The sequence below is a fragment of the Acinonyx jubatus genome, chromosome C1 (genome assembly GCF_027475565.1).
Source record: "Acinonyx jubatus isolate Ajub_Pintada_27869175 chromosome C1, VMU_Ajub_asm_v1.0, whole genome shotgun sequence".
Taxonomy (NCBI): Eukaryota; Metazoa; Chordata; class Mammalia; order Carnivora; family Felidae; genus Acinonyx; species Acinonyx jubatus.
Genome location: NC_069381.1, coordinates 200,004,899 through 200,027,556, shown reverse-complemented (window position 1 = coordinate 200,027,556; position 22,658 = coordinate 200,004,899). Strand labels below are relative to the sequence as shown.

General features: G+C 42.8%; 1 protein-coding gene across 1 annotated transcript; it reads left to right on the top strand.

The window, feature by feature from the left end:
* Positions 1–6,901: 6,901 nt before the first annotated feature.
* RESP18 (regulated endocrine specific protein 18) lies at positions 6,902–15,087 on the top strand. The gene is given in 7 exon segments (XM_053203821.1): positions 6,902–6,924; positions 9,341–9,598; positions 9,600–9,628; positions 11,337–11,441; positions 12,451–12,583; positions 12,972–13,059; positions 14,952–15,087. Coding segments are annotated over 7 exon segments (687 nt in total). The 3' UTR covers positions 15,003–15,087.
* Positions 15,088–22,658: the final 7,571 nt, after the last annotated feature.

The window sequence follows — 22,658 nt, the reverse complement described above, 5'->3', positions numbered from 1 at the left end:
ATCAGGGGAGGGGCCGAGAGAAAGAGAGAGAATGCCAAGCAGGCTGCATGCTGTTAGCACAAAGCCCGATGCAGGGCTCGAACCCACAAACTCTGAGATCATGACCTGAGCTGAAGTCAGATGCTTAACCAACTGAGATAGCCAGGCACCCCTATACCTAGTTTTTATTAGCTAGATTGACCCCTACCACCTACCCTACTTTTCCTCATCATACATTCACTGTGTCTGGCCACCACAATTCATGGTTCCTGCCTCAAGGCAACTGAAGCTTAGGGAAGTAAGACATACATATAACATATTCATGCAATAGATATTTATTGAACACCTGTGTAGCACACCATGCAGATGCCCTGCTTCATATCCCCTGCCCCATCTCTGAGTTCATCTGTGAACTGCAGGTAGACAGTGTCTATATAAGCTGACAGCTTCCCACCTCAAGCTGAGACTCTACTTCTTGTCCTGTGGGTATTCTGGAATGCTAGAGAAACTTGCCTACCTGTGCTCAAGACAACTCTGAGATGTCTTGGAATTAACACTTCCAGAGGCAGTTAAGGATTGAGTTTAGTAGATATATATTCCTGCAGATCCATCCCTGGTGGGGTAAATCTGAGACAAGTTCTACACAGATCCTCAGGGGTCCCCAACAGGGTTCGTTCCCAGTTGCCCATTGTGATGGTTAATTTTATGTGTCAATTTGACTGGGCAAAGGGGTTCCTAGATAGATGGCAAAACATTATATCTGAGTGCGTCTATGAGGATGTCTCTGAAAGAGAACAGCATTTGAATTAGTAGATTGAGCATAGAAGATGCCCTCATTAACGCGGGTGGGCATCATCCAATCTATGGAGGACCCAAACAGAACAAAAAGGTGGAGGGAGGGTGACTCTGTTCTCTGTATGAGCTGGGACATATGTCTTCTCCTGCCCCTGGACATCAGGACTCAGATTGGAACTCATATCATCAGCTCACCTGGTTCTCAAGTCTTGGGACTCAAACTAATTTTATTCTATTCTATTTTAATTTAGCAATTGTATTTTTCATTATCTTTCTATACTTTTCAAGTGGTTGCTCTAAGGATCTGAGTATACACATTTAACTTTTCACAGTGTGCTTATGATCTTACCATTTTGAGCCAAATGCAGAGATCTTACTAGCATATGTTCCTTCCCTCTCTGGCTTTTATGTTGCAGCTGTCGATTAGAATCAGTTACATCTACATACATTTGAAACTCTATCAGACACTGTTAATAACTTTTGCTTTGAACCATCAAACATATTGCAAGTAATTCAAAAGGAGAAGAATATATTTACCGAGATAGTTCCCATTTCGATTACTGTCTCCATTCTTGATGTTCTGGATTTCCTTCTGAAATCATTTCCTTTTTATCTGAAGAATTTCCTTTAGCAATTCTTTAGAGCAGGTCTGCTGGCTACAAATTAGTTTTTCTCCATCTTTGTTTCACCTTCGTTCCTGAAGTATATTTTGCTTGGTACAGAATACTGGGTTGACAGCTCTTTTCTTTCACTACTTTTAAAATGTTATTCCATTTCCTTCTGTCCCCCATAGATCATAATGAAAAATCCACAATCATTTGGATTATTGTTCTCCTATAAGTGATGAGTTGTTTTTCTCTGGCTGTTTTCCAGATTTTGTCTTTGTTTTTAGTTTTTAGAAGTTTGATTATGATGTGTCAAGGCATGGATTTTTTCAAGCTTATCTTGTTTGTGTAAACAAACTCCAGTTCATCTGCCTGATGCAGGTAAAGGCCAATCACTGAGACATCAAGTTTGTAGCAAGGAAAGGGTTTATTCAAGAGGCAGCCAAATTAAGAGATGAAAGGGCATACTCAAATTTGCCTCCTCAGAGGGGAAGGACCAGGGATTAAAAAAAAAAATTTTTTTTATGTTTTTAAATTTTATTTTTGACAGAGAGAGAGACAGAGTGTGAGTGTGGGAGGGGCAGAGAGAGAGGAAGACACAGAATCCGAAGCAGACTCCAGGATCTGAGCTGTCAGCACATAGCCTGATGTGGGGCTCGAACTCACAGACTGCAAGACCATGACCTGAGCTGAAGTCAGACGTTTGACCAACTGAGCCACTCAGGTGCCCCAAGGGTCAGGGATTTTTACAGGCAAGTGGAAAGGGGTCTGGGTAAAGGAGAGAGAAGCTTCATGACTCAAAAATAAAGGAAGTTAGAGAATATTGTACAAAGTGAAATAAGTCAGTCAGAGAAAGATAAATACCATATGATTTAACTCATATATGGAATTTAAGAAACAAAACAGTTGAACACTGGGGGAAAAAAAAGACAGAGGCAAACCAGAAAACAGACTTTTAACTATAGTGAACAAACTGTGGGTCACTGGAGGGGAGGTGGCAGGGGGGATGGTTTAAATAGATGATAGGGATTAAAGAGGACACTTGCAATGAGCACTGGGTGTTGTGTGTAAGTGATGAGTCACTAAATCCTACACCTGAAACTAATATTCATTGTATGTTAACTAGCTGGGATTTAAATAAAAACTTGAAAAAGAAAAATAATAAAGGAAGTTACTAAGTACGAGACAATTAATTTCATTTTGCTCTGTCATTTCAAAGAGGTGGCCGCTAATCCTGACTGGCTCTGGCCAGCTTCTTGGTTAAACCTTGAGTCTTTGCAAAACTAAATCAACACTTGGTTATCATGGTGTCAGAATATCCTTGTATCATCTTATAGAACCATGGTGGCGGACAGCATTCTGAGAACAAGGAGATTTGGGCTAAAAAGTTGCAGCTGTGCTTATCTGCCCCATTAACCCTTTGGTTACTGGTTTCATTTGAAGTTCACTGAACTTATTGGATCTGTAGGTTTGTGGCTTTTGACAAATTTGGGAAGTTTTCAGCCATTATTTCTTCAAATTTTTTTTTCTTCAAATATTTTTAATGTACTACCCTTCTCCTTCGGGGACTCCAATGACATGAATGTTAGACTTTTAGTATTGTCCCACAGGTCGCTGAGGCTCTGTTTACTTTTTTCTCCAATGTTTTGTCTCTGTTGTTCTGATTGGATCACTTCTATTGGTCCATCTTCAAGTTAACAGATACTTTCTTCTGTATTCCTATTCTGTTATTGAGCCCATCCAGCAAGTTTTTATTTTGGTTATTGGATATTTTTGGTTCTAAAATAGCACATTAGAGGAACAAACAGAACAGCTAGTGGTAAGAAATGCAGTTGGAGAAGTAGACCCAAAACTGACCATTTGGGGCTTTTCAGCTAGTAGTAAAGAGTCTAGATCTTATACAAAGGGCAAAAGAGGGTCTCCTGGGTGGCTCAGTTGGTTAAGCGTTGAACTCTTGATTTCAGCTGAGGTCATAATCTCACAGTTTATGGGATTGAGTCTCAAGCTGGGTTCTGCGCTGAAGGCAGACTCGGCCTTCAGGGATTCTCTTTCTCCCTGTCCCTCTGCCTCCTCCCCTTCCTGCCGCCACAAATAAATAAATAAACTTAAAAAAAACCAAAGGACAGAAGAAAATCACTAGGGATTTTAAGGAAATGAATAGAATGATGTGATGTACAATTTTAAAAGACCACCCTACTACTGCTGGATAACGTATTGATAGAGGACAAGAGTGGAAAAGACAGGCCTGTTAAGAAGTGTTGTTTTTGTCCAGGGGGACACTGGTAGCTTGGACTGGGCATTGCATAGAGCTGAGCATCTCTAGCTGGCCATGTACTCTACCCAGAGACAGCCTGAACTTCAGGCAGAATCCAGACCCTTATGGTCTCCAAGGAAACAGCTCCGGCCTCCTGTCACCATGGTAACCATGCTTCATCTGCCTGGATTGGTTGCTGTGGTGACATCAGCAGCCCTAAATGACTAATCCCCACAATGAGAACTGGTTGCCATGGTGCTAAAGTACGCATAAAAGAATCTGCCGCTCTTCTCCAAGTCAGGGTCTTTGACTAACTCTAAAGCTATGGGGAAATGAGGGGAGGGAAGAGAAGATCAGATACTGGATCCAAGGGGAGGCCAGCTGTCAGGCAGTTGCTAAGTCACTATGCCTTAGGACTTGCCCAAATCAGGACTATTAGAGCTTATTATTTATTGGGAGGGGGGAGATGTTTTATGCTGTAGATGGGGGAGTCCTCCAGCACATATCCACACAAATTGCAAATCCCATGTTTCCTTCCACTTTAGAGCTTTTTAAACTTCTTCCTCCTCTGAGCAAAACTTTGTAGCTGATTAAGGTATCCCCATCCCTACACCCTGCATTGGCATCTAGAAGGACAGGTCTCGGACAACCCATTTTGGGATTTTTAAAGTGCGTTTTTATCAAAACTCTTTCTGTGGGCTCCAACCAGAGCCTCTGAAGGAAAATATGGAGGGCCAGAATAGAGAAGATATTCGTGGTGGGGGTGGCGGCCTGGCTTTTAGTTCCTTTCTCCTTCTAGTCATCATTCATAACATGAATGCAAGGTAGAGTAGAACCACAGCTGAACTGCAGTCATTCCTCACCCACCCACCACCCTTTCTGGTGGTTATTTTCCCCTTGGGAAAGGAACTTCCTCCTTTGAACTCCAGGTCCAATAGGCCTGAGAACCTGCTTTGTTTTCTGAGGTTACTACTCCCAGCATTAAGGCCCCCTCCGATTTCCCTGGTAGTTTGAAATCTTAGAAGGGAGAAAAGCTGAGCGACCTCTGTTCAACCCACCCAAAGACCAGTATGTTCTGTTTTCCTACAGCATTATATTTCTCAAAGCAGATTCATACTCATTTGCTCTTAGGCCTCAAATTATTTCTGTAAATAATTTTCAAATATCATGTATAACCCAAGTCCGTGATAACCACATAAACTTCCAGCTCCTGGTATGACAAAATAGTTTGTGTTAGTCTCTAACATTGAACATATGTACTCGAGACAAAATATAAAAATAAGTGTTTGAAAGCATGGAGACCAACCAAAAGCAAGAAAAACTAGAGGGAATATAATCCTTGAAAAAAACAGAGTCCACAGGTGAGTCCCACATTTAACAGGCTTTCCTCCTAAGGACACTTCATGTTTCCCTACAGCACATGGGGAAATAGAGCATGGGCAGGAAAGTGGCAGTCTGACGGGCCATGGAAACACAGGCTGGAACACAGAAATGACAGAGCAGCTGGAAACGAGGAAGAAATCTGGGAACTATGTGAGCTACAGAGAGGTGAACCCCAAAATCCACATACAAATTTCCTTCAAATACTTAACTACCTTTTAAATGGCACATGTTCAGGAAGAGATTTCAAGGAATCTAGTGGAAAAGTCAAATATCTGAACAGGGATTTTGGAAGCTGCCACAGTGTGTTAAGGAGACCAAACGTGGGGTTCAGGACCCATGAAATTAGAAGGTCTTGGTAAACGCCTTGGGGTTTTCAGTAAAATCCCAAAAGGACCAAATTCTAGGTGTAAGCACAATGTCACAGCACTAAGGGATAGAGCCTAGGATTAAGAACAGAACTAAAATGCTCCCGCCTTAACTAGGCTTCTCATAGTTCATGAGTTCAAGCCACACTTCAGGCTCTGTGCTGACAGTGCAGAGCCTGCTTGGGTTTCTCTCTCTCCCTTTCTCTCTGCCCCTCCCCTGCTCACTCTCTTTCTCTCTCTCTCAAAATAAATAAATAAACTTTAAAAAACAATACAATATAAAGATGAATAGCTAAAAAGTCAATGAAGGTGAATACTAAAAATTACTTGATTATTCCAAAAGAAAGGAGAGGAGAAACAATGGAAAATGGGTAAGACAAATAAAAAACAAATAACAAGGTAGCAGAACTAATCCCAAACATATCAATAATTACATTAAATGTAAGGAACTATTAAACAATCCAATCAAAAGGTGGAGATTGCCAGTCTGGATTTACAAACACAACAAAACAAAACAGAATCAAATTATATCTTGTTTATAAGACATATACTTTAAATATAATGACAGGGGAGCCTGGGTGGCTCAGTCGGTTGGACGACAGACTTCGGCTTAGGTCATGATCTCATGGTTTGCGAGTTCAAGCCCGGCATCAGACTCTGTGCTGACAACACACAGCTGTCGCAGCTGTGACAGCTCTGTCTCCCTCTCTCTGCCCCTCCCCTGCTCACATTCTGTCTCTCTCTCTCTTCCTCAAAAATATGTGAACATTAAAAAAATTAATAAAAAAATAAAGAAAATATAAATAAAGAAAAAAAAAAAACTAAAAAGTCCCTAATTGCAACATCCTTCCAAATGATCCATGGGTCTAAGAAGTTACAAGAAAAATTAGAAAATATTAACCACTTGATAATTAAAACACAAAAAAGTAATGCTTAGAGGGAAATGTGTAGCTGTACATGCATTTACTGTGAAGAAGAAAACATGTGGGACACCTGGGTGGCTCAGTCGGTTGAGCGTGCGACTTCGGCTCAGGTCATGATCTCCTGGTTCATGAGTTCGAGCCCCGCCATTGGGCACTGTGCTGACAGCTGAGAGCCTGGAGCCCGCTTCAAATTCTGTGTCTCGCTCTCTCTCTCTGCCCCTCCCTTGCTCATGCTCTGTCTCTCTCTGTCTCAAAAATAAATAAAACATTTTTAAAAATTAAAAAAAAAGAAAACATGTAAATCAATGATAAACTATCAACTCAGGACGTTCGAAAAATAAAGGAAATGAGACCCAAAAAAAATAAAGGGAAATAATATGTGATAACTTAAATGTCATGGACAAATTTCTTGAAAAATTCAAGTTTCCAAAACAGACATGAAAAGAAATAGGGGATCTTGAATAGCTGAAGAAATTAAATTGTAATAAAACTTTCTCACAAAGAAACTCTGGGCCCAAATGCTTGAAGAAGTAATATCAATCATGTACAAAGCCTTTCACAGAATAGCAAAAGAGGAAATGCTTTCTGACTGACTCGATGAAGGAGTACAACCAAATGTTGTGAGGAAAACAGGAGAAAAATCTTGGTAGGTTTGGGTTGTGAAACATTTTTAAGAAACAGAAAGCATTTGCCATAAAAAGATAAAATTGATAAATTGTACTTCTTCAAAATGAAAATATTTTGCTCTTCAAAAGACACAGTAAGAAAATTAAAATGAAATGCTCAGAGTTGGAGAAAATATTCACAAACCATTTATCTGATAAATGAGTTGTATCTAGAAGTACCAGAGAACTGTGAGTATTAGGGAATTATAAACATGTTTAGTTGTTATGTTCTTCTCCAATTGCTGCTATAACAAATCACTTCAAACTTAGTGGCTTAAAACTACACAAATTTGTTAAACTCACTGTCTGGAAGTCAGAAGTCTAAAATCAAGATGTCAGCAGGGCTGTGTTCCTTCGGGAGTCTTAAAGGAAGAATCCATTTTCCTGCCTTTTTCAGCTTCTAGAGGCTGTTTGCATTCCTTGGCTTGTGGCTTCTTCCTGACATCTATCCAAACCTCTTCCAATGTCACATCTCCCACTACTGACTCTCCTCTCTTACAAAGACTCTTGTAATTATACAGGGCACACCTGGAAAATCCAAAGATAATCTCATCTGAGGTTAATCACCTTCTAAGGTTAATCACACTGCAAAGTCCCTTTTACCATATAAAGTAACATTCACAGGCTCCAAGGGACTCTGACATGGACATATTTAGGGACCATTATTCAGCCTACCACAGATGTCTGGTATTGTGGTTATATAGGAAACTATTGTTAATTCTAAGAGATGCATATTAAATTATTTAGGAGTGAAATGTCATGATGTCTGCAAATTATTTTTATTTATTTCTTTTTTAACGCTTATTTATTTATTTTGAGAGAGAGAGAGAGAGAGTAAGCACGTGCGCAAGCTGGGGAGGGACAGAAAGAGACAGGGAGAGAGAATCCAAAGCTGGCTTCTCACCATCAGCATCGTGCTGGTTGCTGGGCTGGATCCCTTGCACCTTGAGATCATGACCTGAGCTGAAATCAAGAGACTGAAGCTTAGCCGACTGAATCACCTAGGTGCCCCTGTAAGTTACTTTTAAATACTTCATCAAGAAAAAGAAGCAATTCTGACAAAATCTTAATAATTGTTAAGTCTGGGTGGTACATATATGAGTTCATTAGATTCTTTAAAAATTTTTTTTAACACTTATTTTTTAGAGATAGAGGGAGACAGCGCGAGTGGGGGAGGGGCAGAGAGATGGGGGAGCACAGAATCCAAAGCAGGCTCCAGGCTCTGAGCTGTCAGCACGGACACAGGGCTCGAACCCGTGGACCATGAGATCATGACCTGAGCCAAAGTCGGACGCTTAACCAACTGAGCCACTCAGGCACCCCTAGATTCTTCTTTTTTAATATTTGAGAATTTTCATAATAAATTTGTTGGGCCTAATGAAAAAATATGAAATGCCAGTCTAGGGTTTAGAAAGCTCACACACTGGCCTATAACTACAAGAATGGAAGCAAGAGGGGCGCCTGGGTGGCTCAGAAGCTGGGTAAGACTTCCAACTTCTGCTCAGGTCATGATCACATGGTTCCTCGGTTTGAGCCTCGCCTCAAGCTCTGTGCCTCCAGCCTGCTTTGGATTCCGTGTTTCCCTCTCTCTCTGCCCCTCCCCCTCTCCAGCTCATACTCCCTCTCTTTCAAAAATAAATAAACATTTAAAAAAAAAATTTTAGGGGCGCCTGGGTGGCTCAGTCGGTTAAGCGGCCAACTTCGGCTCAGGTCATGATCTCACAGTCCGTGAGTTCAGCCCCGCGTCAGGCTCTGTGCTGACAGCTCAGAGCCTGGAGCCTATTTCGGATTCTGTGTCTCCCTCTCTCTGACCCTCCCCCATTCATGCTCTGTCTCTCTCTGTCTCAAAAATAAATAAACATTAAAAAAATAAATTAAAAAATTATAAAAACATTTTACAGATTTAAAAAAAAATTTTTTTTTAAAAAGAATGGAAGCCAAGAGTTCAGTTCGCTTGTTAGTTATCAAAGAATATGGAGGTTTGAACCAAGGCAATGACCGTGGATGTGGAGAGAAGCAGGTGGATGTGCAATATATTTTGCGGGTTGAATGCAAGTATGTTGAGGATTTTTAGGAGCTGAGGGTAGAGTAAGCATCAAGGATAATAAAAATAGACTAATTACATCGAGTGTTTACTGTCCACTGGATGTTCATATTTAATCGTCATAACAAACTTATGGGGCAGGTACGGTTCCCACCCACATCTTAACGTGCAATCTGTTTCTACAACTTTGGGGCTAGGAGTAGAAGCATTAGTCCCTGGGACCTGATTAACGTAAAAAAGCGGGCGCCTGGGGATGAGTTAGGATGGTTCTGGGGCGGTAAAAAACAACAACAACAACAACAACAACAACAACAACAACAAAACAAGGGGAGGAGTTGGCTACGCGTCCGCAGGGGACAGGGCCCGCCCGCGATTGGCCAAGCTGCCAAGGGAGGGTTGTGCAGATCCAACACTCGCTGCGAGTGGGAAGCTACAGTTCTGTTTAGCCCCTCCTGCTGCTGTCTCTACTTTCTCTGCAACTTAGGAGGGGAGTGAACGCGCTGATCCCGGGAGAATGCAGCACCTACTGTGGCCTAGGGGTTCTGGGGGGCTTCCGCTGCTCCTCTGCTTCGTGCTGCTGAACAGCCGCCTAATGCAGCGACATTAGTGGCCACGGTCAGGAGGAAACCTGGGGGAGGGGGTGGGGAAGGGCAGGCGAGAGAGCGATCCTGAGAGAAGTGGGTCGGGGGCCTCAAGGTTAGGAACTTAGGAGGAAAAGTATGTGTCTGAGAACGTGAAAAGAGACAAATGTGGGAGCGTCTCGTAGAAAGAGACGCAGCCTTGGGGTGGGGCTCCGCATGTGGGATCTGGACCTAAGAGAAGCGAACTCAGGGAAGATTGTGAAGGAGAACGGGAAAATAAGTGGGCAGAGGGAAGTAAGCCCCGCCTATGCCGGTACAGGAGAAGAGGCACCGAGGGACCAAGGAAGAGAGATGCCAGGAGCTGAGGGATAGGCAGGATCTCTGGACAATAGGAGCAGGGACCCACGGGTACGGGCGTCCTGACTCCAGAGAGAAAGCTGAGCCGAGAAACAGCCAGGGATTCATCATAAGCCCTCAGAGCCTGGCGTCTGCGATCTAATTTCTGATAAGAAGGAGAAGGCTAGGCTGGGGTAAAAGAGAATGGAGGGGAAAAGGCCCATCCTTCTTCCTCTCCCTCCACTCTGCGCCCTCGGGGGAGACCAGCGCTGACTCACGTCTGAGCAGCCAGAGACTGACTGCGCAGACTCGAGGATTCCAGTGCCAAGAGCGTGGGGAAGAGGGCGCAAACTCCTAGTCTGACGATTCTTGGATTTACAGGCCAATGCGGAGGACTCGTGAAGAACTGTGGGAGGAGGCCTGGTGGCGGTTGACTGGAGGAGTGTGTGTGTTGGTGGTGGGGGGGCGGGGGGCGGCGGGGGGGGGGGGGACGTTCTTGTAGGGATGCCTCGCCTTCTTTGCCGCTCAGACGCCTCTTCCAAGCCAGGTTTCGGCCACCCCCTCAGCACCACGGACAGCGCCAGGTGCTTTGTGGGTTCTGGCAGAGGGTGTCCAGGTCACCAGTTTTCCTATCAGTCCTGGGATCAATGCCTCAGACAATGATCTCCCCTTCCAGAAGAAGTTCTTATCTTTCTCAGTAGGCTGCTGGAGGTTCTACTCCTTCCTAAAGGCAGGGAATTGGTATGGGGATCCATTTGATTCCAGAGGACAATTCCTTTTTAATGCCTGTCCATAATGACTCACGGTAATTCCATTATATATATAAAAAAATGGACTCTGCCAACTCTACCCCATCTACCCGGAATAATGAAAGTGTTATAGCATTAGGGATTGTTCTTCCCCACACCCTGTCCTTCTCCTATGCAGTTAGACAAACTGGTTTTCTGGACAAGGATCCAGACACACAAATCCTGTACTTACCAATACTTCCTTCCTCTAAGGATTCCAGGCCTCCGTTCTAATCCCCTCCAGGATTTCAGGCCTTCTTTGAGATGCAGCTCACCTGCTTCCCATGCCCCACTTATCACCTGATTATCCATTCCAGGTGTGTAGCTTTCTGAGTGTCTTCTTAGTTCATCCTCCACAGACTGCTTTGCTTGCAAGCTCTTACCTGGAAAATGGCATCAAGGGAGAATGAGGTGCAGGTGCTGAAGAACAGGGCAGGTGGTGATGGGCGGGGAGGGAAAAATGAAAAGAAGGAGGATTTGTAAGGAAGAAGGGTCTGGTGAGAGGAACAGAAACCAGGGAACCCAGGGGTGATAGTGAAAGACAGCTGCTTTTCTTCAACTGGGATTTAAAAAGCTTCTGGCCAAGCTCTCTTGCTGATTCCACCATTCTGCCCTTAGATGGTCAGGGCCAAGTGGGAGTGGGGCAGCTCTGGCCCCTCCAAGGATTTGTCTCTACAGTCTTCCAGCACTTGCAAGTTGTACTCCAGCAGATTGTGCCCCTAAGTGAGTACGGACTGGGAAGAGAGGCTGCAGCCTGATCAGAAAATTGGGGTGGGTGAGAGGCTGTTTGATCTGTGGATGGGCTTTCTTTCTCAGATTTCTCTACTTGAAACTTTCCTGTCATGCTCACCTCATGGAGAAGGGAGTATGACTGCAATGGGGGTGGAGTTGGATAGGTGGACTGTTTGCCCTTGATCACCCTGGAAGAACCCAGCAGAGGCTTCTAGAACAAGCCAGCATCCAACTCCTTCTGATGAGCTCCAACCCATAGTGCTATCTGAGTTTTTCCATAGCCAGGAATCCTTAAGTTCTCAGCCAGAACACACACACACCCTCAGCCTCTGAGTAGGAAGCAGAGCAAATGGATGACTAGTAGAGAGGAGGAATGAAAGGGAGTGGAAAGTCCCTTGGAGACAGATGGCTGATGCTTCCTTAGAGCAGAATTTAATGAATGGGGGAGGGTCAGATAGGAAATCTACCTTGAATTCATATGATTGGTACTACTGCTGATGTCTAATATGTGTGTAATGCCTTAGAGCAGCGGTTCTCAAAGTGCATCCCAGGACCAGGAGCATCAGCACCACCAAAGAACTTGTTAGAAATGCTAATTCTTGAGCTTCACCCCAGATCTACTGAATCAAGAACTCTGGGGGTGGGAAACAGTAATTTGTGTTTTAACAAGGAAGTTCCGATGCACACTAAAGTTTGGGAATCGCTTCCTAAGAGTTTTCTAAGCACTCTTTACATCCCTAATCTCTTTTAATCCTCACAATAGCATCAAATGAACCAGCAAACAGAATATAATCCTAGTTGAAAATTTATTGCACACCAGGCACTATGCTAAGCAACTTTTTTTCCCCCTAAATTTAATGTTTATTTATTTTTGAGAGAGAGACATAGCACAAGCAGGGGAGGGGCAGAGACAGAGGGAGACACAGAATCCAAAGTAGGCTTCAGGCTCCGAGCTGTCAGTGTCCCAGGTGTCAATTCACCACATCCTTTCACCCTGCAGGTTTTTTCTGGAAGGATGACATCACCCAGGGTGTGATGACCCAGAGGATGGGGCACATCAGCAGATTCTACCCCCAAGATCCCTGTCTGAGGCATGGATAGGCAACCTTTCCCACCAAAACCACTGGGATAAGGTATGAAAGGCCTATGGTTGATCCACACATCTAGCAGACAGACAGCAGGGAGAGAACAGATATTAAAACTGCAGGTAAGAGCTGCTGGCAGGACTATGAGAATGATCCGGATGTTTTGTCTAGGCTCCACAAAAAACGGCTCCATTAGCCATTAGTGATATCTGCAAAGGGAGAGATGGATGTTAGCAGGCCTACCTCCCATCTGTCATCCCTGTCTCTTCTAGGGGCAAGCAAGAGGAGAAACTTTGACTCCTATTCCCCAAGGTAGGACTTATGTGTCTTCTCAAGCATTTTAAATCCCTGACTTTGGATCCTACCCTTTCCCTTCTGGAGCCCTGTCATCCTTTTCTGCCTTCTTCTTGATTTCTGGCTTCCCCCCCTCCCAGAGCCCAATGGCCAAAGTGAACAGGGATCAATGTTTTACCTCCAAAGTGGATCTGAAGACCCTGAAACGAGAGGTGACCAACCCTGTCAAGGTAAGGGGTTGACTTTTTCTCAGGAGTTTGGAATCACCAAGAACCTGTTGAAATGAGGGAGGCAGCTATGAAGGGAATGAATGTTGCGGTGTGAACAGATAAGCTGAAGGTCTTTCCTTTCCCAATCGAAAGGTACCCCCACCATCCTTCTCTCTCACAGAAACACCTGGGGGTATCAGTGTGAGAGGTCGGGAGGGCAGATGTGGAAGCCTCTAAAGAAGAAATTATCTATAGGTTGTACATAGGCATTGAGTCTAAAATAGGCATTGAGGGGCACCTGGGTGTCTCAGTCAGTTAAGGGCCTGAATTTGACTCAGGTCATGATCTCGTAGTTCATTAAGTTCAAGCCCCATGTAGGGCTCACTGCTGTCACAACAGAGCCTGCTTCAGATCAATCCTCTGTCTCTCTGTGTCTCTCTCTGCCCCTCCCTCACTGTGCTCTCACTCTTTCTCTCTCTTTCTCATCTCTCAAAAATAAATAAACATTAAAAAACAAAATAAAATAAGCATTGAAAATTGCAAAGTTTATTGCCAAGTTTATCTGTCTGTCTGTCTATCTATCTATCTATCTATTTATTTATAGTGAGTTCTATGCCCAATGCAGAGCTCAAATTCATGAACCTGAGATCAAGAGTCGCATGCTCTATTGACTAGGCCAGCCAGGCACCCCTAAAATTGCCAAATTAAAAACAATTAAAAAGTCCTTTTTTTTTCTCCATATACTCCTTTGCATACAGCAAGGGATAGCAAAACTCCTTTGGATAAATGGGAGAGGTAGCCCAGAGGCCTTCACATTCAGCACTCCTTCCCCTCCTTGCTCTACCCTGTGGCCTGGGCAAGTCACCTGGGCAAGGCTCTGGGTTATCTCTTTGAGATGCTTAAACTCTTCAGAATCCAGATTAAAAGCACCCATCTAGCACTCCCATCTATCTTTATAGATAAGACATTGGGGCCCAGGCTGGTCAAGGGATTTACTCACAGCTACATAGTAGGTTCATGGCAAAGCCAAGACTGGACCCAGGGCTCCTGATTCCCAGACATTTCGCAGGGGCACATCCCCTGCCCTTCCTCTCAGGGACTGCAGGGAGAATTGGGCTGTTCCCAACGTCCAACTCCTCCACATTAACAAAAGTCTTTTTTTTTTTTTTTTTTTTGGACTAAGACCTAAATTACAAGAAGGTGGCAGCCAGAGGAAGGTATAAAGGATGGTCATCCCAGGCAGAGAGCAGTGACAAATGTCCTGAAGCAAGTATACCATTCAGGTTAAAGGAACAGGTGGAAAAGTCAGTGGCAGAAGATTAGGTTGGAGAAGTAGGCCCAGGACTGGCCATATAGGGACTCATGGATTTTATTTTAAATGTAGTGGCAAGTTAACTGGGAAGTTTTAAGGAAGTCCTCAACAATCATAATGTGATACATGATTTCAAAAGGCCACTCTTGTGATGTTGGGGTATAGGCTGTGAGAAGAGCAAGCATAGAAACTGAGAGCCTGCAAGAAGCCTGCACCACAGGGAGCTTCCAGCCCTGCATGCTCTCCTAGGAAACCAGTCCCCACTCCATCAGATAGCAGCTGGTCTTCCTAAGTCTGGATTGGTTGCTGGGTCAAGGCATCCAGAGCTAGGTGACAGATCCACTTGCAAAGGATGGTTGCCATGGTGTTTCTGTAAATGCAGACAAGGTGCTGCCATTCTTCCCCAGCCCAGAGCCCCAGGGAAAAGCATGGGAGAGCTGGATAACTCTGTGGGAGCCAGAAGGACAGACAATGGGTGGGCTGAGTCATTGTAGCTTACTCAAATCAGGCTGTTATTGAAGCATTTTGTGAGGGAGAGTAGGTGAGGAAGAGGCCACCTTCCCACATACTGATTCCAATCCTTTGTTTCTTCTTGTTTTAGGACTTCTTTGAGCCACCCCCCACTGTGGGCCACAACCTTGTTGCTGATTGAGACCTCATATGAAGCCTCTCTGCCCCAGTGCCCTTTGCCCTCCAGAGGGGCAGTTCTAGGATGACCCAAATCTGGATCATTAAAGTGGACTTTTGTGCAAACTCTTTCTGTGATTTGTCTTGAGGTAGGGCGGGTGGGGTCTGGACACGGCCAGAGCCTCTGAAGTGGAAGAGTAGGGGTGGACCAGAACAAGGGTGCAGTGAAAAAGAGCACAGCTCCTTGGTGCTGGTGGAATGCTGTCTTGTCTTCCCTCCAATGACTATTCCTGAAGTGGAGAAAGTGGAGGTGGGACCACAGCTGGAATGCAGCCTTCCCCACCCACACCTGCCTGCACGGTGTGGTCTAGTTGCATACCCTTCCATGTCAGACAGGGCTGGACCCTGCTGTTTTATGAGGGTCTCCATCTCCAGCATTACCACCCCTGCCAGCCATCTCCCACTCACCCTGCTCCCAAGAATCAACAGAGAAGTGCTATAACCAAAGTGTGCACACGTTAAACATTTTGATGGCTCCTGCCAGTTTCCTCCTGACACCTGAAAATCTTAAAAGGGAGTGGGTAATCTGACCAACTAGGTTCAGCCCAACTGAACACCAGAATATCCTATTTGCAGAGCTTTATGCTTCTCAAATATTCTCACACTCACTGGATACTCACAGGTGTAAGCAAGTAGGCAGGTATCAGGATTTGATTTCTCTAAGTATATGTGTGCATATACTAATAATCATATGGCAATAAACGTAAGTTTATATACTTTATTGGATATGTTATACTTCAATAATAAAAAATAATAACTAGGAGCCTCTCAAAGTAAAAAATGTAAAAAGTGAATAGGAGAAAAGATGTTTCTGAAATGGATGATTTGCTCTCCCTGCTATCAATACTTAGTATGAAGAAGCTGTAGTAATTAAGGAAGTGTGGTGTGATGTGAGGATATACAGGTAGATCTATGAAACAAAGTGCCCAGAAATAGGTCCACAACAATGTGGATACTTTATTTATAATAAAGGTGGCCCTGCAGACAGAAGGTAATATTTTCAATAAATAGTTCAGAAACAATGGAGTACCCTTACAAGAAAAATTCACCTTTGTCACTTTAACTTAAAATGTACACACAAATAGAATCCAGGTGGATTATAGGTCAATGTGAACAATTAAATGATGAAACTTATTCTACAGCTTAAAGCCATTTGGTGGTTTTATTTCACTTCTCTGAACTTCTATTCTGCAAAACTTTGTAGATAAAGCATTTAGAGGATAGCACAAGAATAACTTCATGTCCTAATAGTTGGAAATGACTTCTTAAGGAGGAAACAAAAGTGCAATAAATAAAGGAAAAGATGGTACATTTGATATATTAAATTAAGAATATCTACAAACTCAGGGCACCTGGGCGGCTCAGTTAAGCATTCGACTTCGGCTCAGGTCATGATCTCATGGTCTGTGAGTTCGAGCCTGCATTGGGCTCTGTGCTGACAGCTCAGAGCCTGGAGCCAGCTTCGGATTCTGTGTCTCCCTCTCTCTCTGACCTTCCCCCATTCACTCTCTCTCAAAAACAAAAAGAACAAAAACAAGTAAGACCGTTTTAGGATATACTATTATCTCTGTCATGTGAATGCCAACTTCTTCCAGCTGTCTTCTCTGATAAGAATGGAAAAGGATGAATTTCCTAAGTCAGTGTTGTCTGGTAGAAATATAATTTATAATTATATATGTAATTTAAATTTTTCAAAAAAATAAAACTAAAAATATAATTTTCTAGTAGTCACACGTTTTAAAAAGTAAAGAAGAAACAAGGCAAGTCTGTTCTCTTTAAAAGTGTGGCTTGGAGAGATATTGTTTACTTTGATAGCCCACAGAAAATCACACTGGTCTATAATTTGTTGCTGTTTTTTGCCTTTTAAATAGGCCTTTATTATAAATTTAAAATCTAGAGAAGCTCTTTTTTTCCCCTACCCAATGAGTTCACAAATACAGACATTGGAGCAAGTTCTTCATTTAAAGATATCATTTATGAATTGGTAAAAGATGATATCCTTGGGCACTAGTGCAGCTTCTAATAGGCAGTGCAATCCACAGACAGTCACCATGCCAAGGCCAATAAGGTTACCTCACCATCTAGAATTTAGAGTTTAATTCCTACCCTTAACAGGGAAGGATAAAATTTATGTGGTCCAAAAGGGGAAAACTATACCCAAAAGACAGTCGTGGATGAGTCTCCACATTTTCCATTCAAGGTGATATTGACTTTTCCTGTCCCACTGGCCCTTGGGATGTTTCCCCATATGTAGTACTATTATTCTTTATCTCATTCTGCACCAAAGTGAATTAAAATCTTCTTTGATTATAGCATGATATTGGGAGGTAACCAGTGATATTTAAATATGCTGGCTTGTAAGTGATTGAACTTTCAGTGAGAATACTCCATGGGCACTCTTCAGTTTTGATTCCACAAGAAGAGACTAGGTAAAGAAACTCAAAAAAGTCCAACAGCCCTCCAGTTGTAGGACAGCCAGTTCCCAGATATATTTCATAATGCTGAGGTTTCTGGTAATGCAGATAAGAATTTTGTTTAATTCTGACCTGAAGCCAGTGCTCATTACAGGTTACAAACACATCCTCAAAACCACAAATCAACACAAAAAGCATGAGGAGCCCTCTGGACAATCCAACATGTCAGAGGAAACAGGAAATCACACTGGTCCATTATTTTGATGATATTGTGGCAACTGAATATGATGAGCAGAAGGTAGCATGAGCCCTAGATGTCATAAGACACATGCATGGAAGAAGGACCTCGGGAAAGCTCAGAGTCCTGCCACATTAATGGAGTTTCTAGGGTCCAATTGTCTGTGGCATGTCGAGATGCCCTCTCTAAAGTGAGACACTTGCAACGAAAAAGAGACAATACTCTTTATGGAAGAATGGGCCTCTTTGGCATTTGAGGCAACAGAAAACACATTTCAACTCTAACCCATCAGGTTTTCGTATGGCCTGAAACAAGGGAACATTCTGCAGGAATTCCAAGTGGCAATGCAAGTAGTCCTTTCACTTGATAATTATGACCAGTGGCCTCAGGAGCAACGGAAGTGTCTGTAGTAGATGGAGACATCACATGAATCTTCTGGTAAGCCCCAGTAATATTATTATAAGGTAGATCCCTAGGATTTTAAAGGAAAGCTGTGCCCTTTTAGGCCATCAGCTATTCTCCATTTGAAAAGCAGCTTAGTTTCTTACCAGGCCCTGGAATACTGAACACCTGGCCATGGGACAACCAGTAATTATGCATGGGGTATTATCTGATCCAGTAAACCATAAAATTGGAGGTTCATCACAGCGTTCTACTGTTAAATAGAAATGGTGTATACACGACTGGGCCCAAGAAGATATGGATTAAACAAGTTACATGAAAAGATAGCCCAGATTCCTTGCTTCACTGCCTTTCCCACAACCTTATCACAGCTTTCTGGGGAATTCTCTATGACTGCCTAAGAGAGTGGGGGGAAAGCACAGAGACAATTTATAGATGTTTGCACAAAATGCAGGCAACAGTTAGAAATGGAAGAGTGCTACATTACAGCACAATTCAGAAGTGTCTGTGAATTACATTGGTGAAGAGCAATCCTTTCTGCGGGAAGTTTTGTTGGTAGATCTGGTGGTCCACTCAGAATTGAAGAAGAAAAAAATTGAAGTATTCGTCTAAACTGATAACAGTATTCATGAATAGCAGGTTGGTTGGCTGATCTGGGATTTGAATAGAACAAGATATGAAAATCTGTGACCAGAAAGTCTGAGAGGGTTCACTTGGGAGGAACAGTGTGAAGACAGTTGTGGTTTCCTGTGTAAATAATCATGAGAAGAAGTAGACTGTAGGAAAGCTTGTCAGTAATGAGGTTATGAAATGACCAATTCTGTGGATAACATTCATCCTCTTTCCCCAGGCCCCCTGGTGCTTTCTTAATGGGTCAATGGATGTGGAGCAGGAAATGCATGGGCTTACCAACATGAATTTCCCTCCTCCTGAATGGTGCGGTTACAGCCCACCTGAATACCAATTTGCTTACAGCAGAGGATAACGTTGAGCTCCCAAAATGACACACCTGGTGACAGAATTTTATTTTGAACCTCTTTCACCATGAAAAAAGGCAGTGAGGAACACCTGGGTGGCTTAGTCGGTTGAGCATTCAACTCTTGATTTCAGCTCAGGTCATGATCCCAGGATCATGAAGTATGCTTAAGATTCTCTCTCTCTCTCTCTCTCTCTCTCTCTCTCCCTCTGTCCCTCTCCCCCACTCATACTCTCTTTCTGTCAAGAAGAAAGAAGGAAAGAAAGAAAGAAGAAAGAAAGAAAGAAAGAAAGAAGGAAGGAGGAAGGAAGGAAGGAAGGAAGGAAGGAAGGAAGGAAGGAAGGAAGGAAAAAGAGGGGTGCCTGGGTGGCTCAGTTGGTTAAGTGTCCAACTCTTGATTTCAGCTCAGGTCATGATCTCGTGGTTCATAGATTCAAGCCCCACATCAGGCTCTGAGCTGACAGAGAGGAGCCTGCTTAGGATGCTCTCTCTCCCTCTCTCTCTCTGCTCCTTCCCTTTCCCCTCCCCTGTTTGCTCTCTCTCTCTCTCTCTCTCTTTCTTAAAAATAAACAAATAAACAGTTTTTAAAAAGAAAAAGGAAAAATGGCAGTGAATTATATTCTGGATATGGATTTGCCCTTTCTGTCCTCAATACTTCTGATAATGTTCACTCACCATTAGTGAACTTATGGAATGATTGTTTTATCCATCCCCAAGAGTTTTGGGACTAAGGAGTAAAGGTCAGGGTGGCCCCCTCACTATTATACCTCAAAATATCTGAAGGAACCTGTGCTTCCCATCTCCTGAATGAGTTTTCAGGTCCTAGTGCCCAAGAGAGGAATGTTTTCCCATAGTCATAGTCATAGTCATAGTCATAGTTGAATTGGAAGCTGAGACTACCACCCAGTCACTTTGGGTTCCTCATGCCACTGAACCAATAGACAGATATGGGTATCACTATATTAGCCACAGTGATTGACTCCAATCACTGTCTGGCTGTGAGTTGACAAAGGTCAAAGGTCTACCTGTTCATACCTTTATAGGTAGTTCTTTCATTAAACTCTTCAGATTTACTTTGACTGAGTGTACCATAGTTTCTGGACAAGTTCAAAGCATTAGACTGTACACACGTGAAGAGAAAATTAATAAACTGGACTGTAGTTCAAAAGAAAATATCCAGAATGAAGTATAGACAAAAGAATGGAAGATACAAAAGATATGGTAGAACCATAAAAGATACTCCATGACAGTCTAACATACATTGACTTGGAGTTCCAGAAGGAAGGGAACAAGGAAATGGGGTAGAATCAATATTTAAGATGACAATGTCGGGGTGCCTGGGTGGCTTAGTTGGTTGAGTGTCCGACTTCAGCTCAGGTCATGATCTCACAGTCCATGAGTTCGAGCCCCGCATCAGGCTCTGTGCTGACAGCTCGGAGCCTGGAGCCTGCTTCGGATTCTGTGTCTCCCCCTCTCTCTGCCCCTCCCCTGCTCATGCTCTGTCTGTCTCTGTCTCAAAAATAAATAAAAACATTAAAAAAATTTTTAAGATGATAATGTCTGAGAATGCCTCAAAATTGATGAAAGACATCAAGCCATGTATTCAAGAAACTGAATCTCAGGGTAAATAAATGGAAAGAAATGTCTCTCAAATCACAACATATTAAAACTGTTGACAATCAAAGATGGGTTACCTCTAAAAGAGTAACAATTATACTTCAGATGATTTCTCAAGAAGAGAGAGGGGGAGGGAGAGAGAGAAAAGGGGATCAAATGAGCTGATACCTAAAGTTTGCTGCTAGGATATACTCTCTACCTTCACCCTATTTTCTGTCTCAGGAGGCTAACCTGTATGTACTATTTCAATGAGCTCCCTTTTCCCCTGGATTCTGGTTAGGTTAGGACAATGGGAATACTAGGAGAGATCAGAGGGAGGGAATGAGGAGAGTGAGAATGAAAGTTCTTTTTCCCCAGCTTCCCCCCTGTGAGGTTGTTACAGGCTGTCCATTCCCCCTGGCACATACGTGCAACAGGAAACATGTACAATGGTATATACACAGTCACACTATTCATGATAACCCAAGACTGGGGATAATCCAAAATCTATGTATATTTACTTTTCTTTATACTTTCATGACCCAACCATGCATTCTTAGGTTAAAATTGTAAATAAAAGCAAAGAAACATGGTCAAAAAGAGGATGAATAATGGCTACCTTTGGAAGAGTAATGACTGGGAAACACAAGGTTTTTAGGGTGCTAGAAATGTTCTCTTTCTTGACTTGGGCTACATGGGTGTTCATTTTGTGATAATTTGTTAAGTTGCTCATTTTGGCTTTATGTATTTTTCTGCTTATTTTATTTCACAATTTACAAAGTTTTTAAAAAGGAAATAAATGAGTGAAGTGATAAAGATGGCAGAAGGAATTGTGGAAGGTGAGGAGAATTCCCTGAGTACATTTTATTATATAGTTTTGATTGTTGAAAAATGTAAATATTTTACACATTCAAAAAATAAAATTATATATAAAGTAAAAAAAAACCCTAAAATTGAAAACAAACTGAAACAAACCAAATTGTATATCAAATTGGTAAAAATGACTACACAAAGAACTATTTCAAGTGACTTTAGGAAGCAGTATTTTGATGGTATACCCTGAGGGATTATAATCCAAGGACAAAATAAACTACCACACATCTTAGATGTCCTTATAGTTTTATTAGTTGAGTAATGTTTATATTATTATTTGTAAATTATTGTATGTATATTGTAGGATTACACATATAAGTGATTATATTAATGCCATAAGAAACCAAAGTTTTCAGTGTGAGAATAAAGAGATACCAGTACAAAATCAAGAGTGCAATAAAAATCACAGTTAAATTTTAATTGGTTGGGGTGCCTGGGTGGCTCAGTCAGTTGTGCACCTGACTCTGGATTTTGGCTTAGGTCATGATCCCAGGGTCGTTAGATGAAGCCCTGCATCAGGCTCCTTGATTAGTGTGGAGCCTCCTTGAGATTCTCTCTCTCTCTTCTCTCTCTCTCTCTCTCTCTCTCTCTCTCTGTCTCTCTCTTTCTCTCTCAAATAAAAAACTTTTTAAATTGGAAATATCAGTATGTGTGAGTGTGGGTTTGTGTGTGCATGTATCTTAATATTCTAGCTCTGTGCACTGAAAGGGCCTAAAAGCAATATCACTTCAGTTTCCATTATCACCCTTTTTTTTCAATGTTTATTTATTTTTGAGAGAGAGAGAGAGACAGAGTGCAAGCAGGGGAGGGGCAGAGAGAGAGATAGAGACACAAAATCCAAGCAGGCTCCAAGCTCTGAGCTATCAGCACAAACCATGAGATCATGACCTGAGCTGAAGTTGGACTCTTAACGGACTGAGCCACCCAGGCACTCCTCCATTATCACCCTGGAAACCCAGATCGTGGGGGAGCCTGAGTGGCTCCCAGGCTCCAGCCACCCTGTGTGGCTCAGTCGGTTATGCGTCTAACTCTTGATTCCGGCTCCAGGTCATGATCTCTCGGTCATGATATTGAGCCCGGAATCCATGCCCAGCATGGAGGTTGGTTGAGATTCTCTCTCTC